The 2,053-nt window shown below is 61.9% G+C and overlaps 1 protein-coding gene across 1 annotated transcript; it reads left to right on the top strand.

The window, feature by feature from the left end:
* Window positions 1-210: 210 nt before the first annotated feature.
* On the top strand, window positions 211-1,525 carry LOC125511129 (acetylglutamate kinase-like). Its single transcript, XM_048676420.1, has one exon. It carries the CDS (start codon window positions 356-358, stop codon window positions 1,373-1,375), a length of 1,020 nt encoding a protein of 339 aa, XP_048532377.1. The 5' UTR covers window positions 211-355; the 3' UTR covers window positions 1,376-1,525.
* The last annotated feature ends 528 nt before the right edge of the window (window positions 1,526-2,053 follow it).

Genomic DNA, 2,053 nt, shown 5'->3' with positions numbered 1-2,053 from the left:
ATCCAGTCCGGTTGGAAACGCTCCGAGTAAGAGATCTGTATCAATTTGCTCGGTCTTTTTTGAGATTTCTAGTCAAAGGGCTGCTGAAAACATGAAAAAAAAATGAACGCCTTTCTGCAAGTCCTTGACCAAAGAAACAACCACGTGCTCGCGTCAACGGCAGCCGGTTCGCACTTCGCAGAAGCGCGCCCCCTCCGCAGTCACCACCAACTCCACTCCGCCCGCCTCGTCCATCTACAAGTACCGTCTCTTCCGCTGCGCCGCACCCCGCACGCCCAGCGCCGGCCACCAACCCCTTCCGTCTAGGCAAGCACCCCGGCGGCGCCAACACCAAGGCTCCTCGGCGGCCGCAGCAATGCTCCTAACCAAGCCCCACCCCGCCCTCACCCTCCCCTCCGCATCCCTCCCAAATCCTACCCTAAACGCCGCCCGCGTCAGGCCGCTCGCCTCGTCCGCGCCCCATGGACGCCGCGGGCGCCGCGTCTCGGCCTCCTCCTCCCCGGCGCCAGCGCAGGCCGCGTCCGCGGCGCTGAGCCGCGTGGACGTCCTGTCGGAGGCGCTCCCCTTCATCCAGCGGTTCAAGGGCAAGACGGTGGTGGTCAAGTACGGCGGCGCGGCCATGAAGTCGCCGGAGCTGCAGGCGTCGGTGATCCGCGACCTGGTCCTGCTCTCCTGCGTCGGCCTGCGCCCCGTGCTCGTGCACGGCGGCGGCCCGGAGATCAACTCCTGGCTGCAGCGCGTCGGCGTCGAGCCGCAGTTCCGCAACGGCCTCCGCGTCACCGACGCGCTCACCATGGAGGTCGTCGAGATGGTGCTGGTCGGCAAGGTCAACAAGCAGCTCGTCTCCCTCATCAGCCTCGCCGGCGCCACCGCCGTCGGCCTCTGCGGCAAGGACGCGCGCCTCCTCACCGCGCGCCCCTCCCCCGACGCCGCGGCCCTCGGGTTCGTCGGCGAGGTCACGCGCGTCGACCCCTCCGTGCTCCGCCCGATCATCGCCTCCGGCCACATCCCGGTCATCGCCACCGTGGCCGCAGACGAGACCGGGCAGGCCTACAACATCAACGCCGACACTGCGGCGGGGGAGATCGCGGCTGCCATTGGCGCCGAGAAGCTGCTGCTGATCACTGACGTGTCCGGCATACTCGCGGACCGGGACGACCCCGGGAGCCTGGTGAAGGAGATTGACATCGCCGGCGTCCGGCGGATGGTGGCCGAGGGGAAGGTGGGTGGGGGCATGATACCCAAGGTGGAGTGCTGCGTGCGCGCACTGGCGCAGGGCGTGCACACGGCCAGCATCATTGACGGCCGCGTCCCGCACTCTCTCCTGCTCGAGATCCTCACCGACGAGGGCACCGGCACCATGATCACCGGCTGAAACTTGTTTGTTTGTTGTTTCTTTCCTTTTCTTTTTTGGTTCATTCATTGGGTTGGATGGTTTTGCATACCTCATTTGTGGTAACTGTGTTTTCGATTCGAATCCTGAACAAGGAATGGTGAAAGATTGCAACTTTAAGCAGAATATATACATTTCAATCATGTACTTTGATGGAGCTTTCTCCTTACAGGGCGCCGGGGCTGGCGTACTGCTTGTCGCGCCCACCGGAGAGCACCTCAAGTACGTGATCCAGATGCACTTCCCCAGGGAGGTGTCAACAAACAATACGGCTGCTTGCTGGTCTTAGGATCGCGGCGGACCTCGGAATCAAGAAACTCGTCGTCAGGGGCGACTCGCAACTTGTCATCAAGCAAGTCAACAAGGATTACTAGAGCCCGTTGATGAAGGGCTACGTCGATGAAGTGAGAAAGCTGGAAGAGCGTTTTGACGGTATACAGGCAGAACACGTTACCCGAGCGGAGAATGACATCACCGATTACCTGTCAAAATGCGCTGCCCTCAAGCTACCTGTGGAACCAGGTACCTTTGTGCTTCGGCTAACTCAGCCATCCGTTGATCCATCAATAGAGCAGAACAAGAGGAGAAAATCAGGGCCCGGCAAGTACTTTTCCGCCGAGCTCCCCGAAGTCGCCGGCAAGGATGTTGCCGGAGACACTG

This window comes from Triticum urartu, chromosome 1, assembly GCF_003073215.2.
Source record: "Triticum urartu cultivar G1812 chromosome 1, Tu2.1, whole genome shotgun sequence".
In the NCBI taxonomy this organism is placed as follows: domain Eukaryota; kingdom Viridiplantae; phylum Streptophyta; class Magnoliopsida; order Poales; family Poaceae; genus Triticum; species Triticum urartu.
The sequence above is the reverse complement of the archived record's forward strand: the minus strand, read 5'-3'. Positions and strand labels throughout refer to the sequence as shown.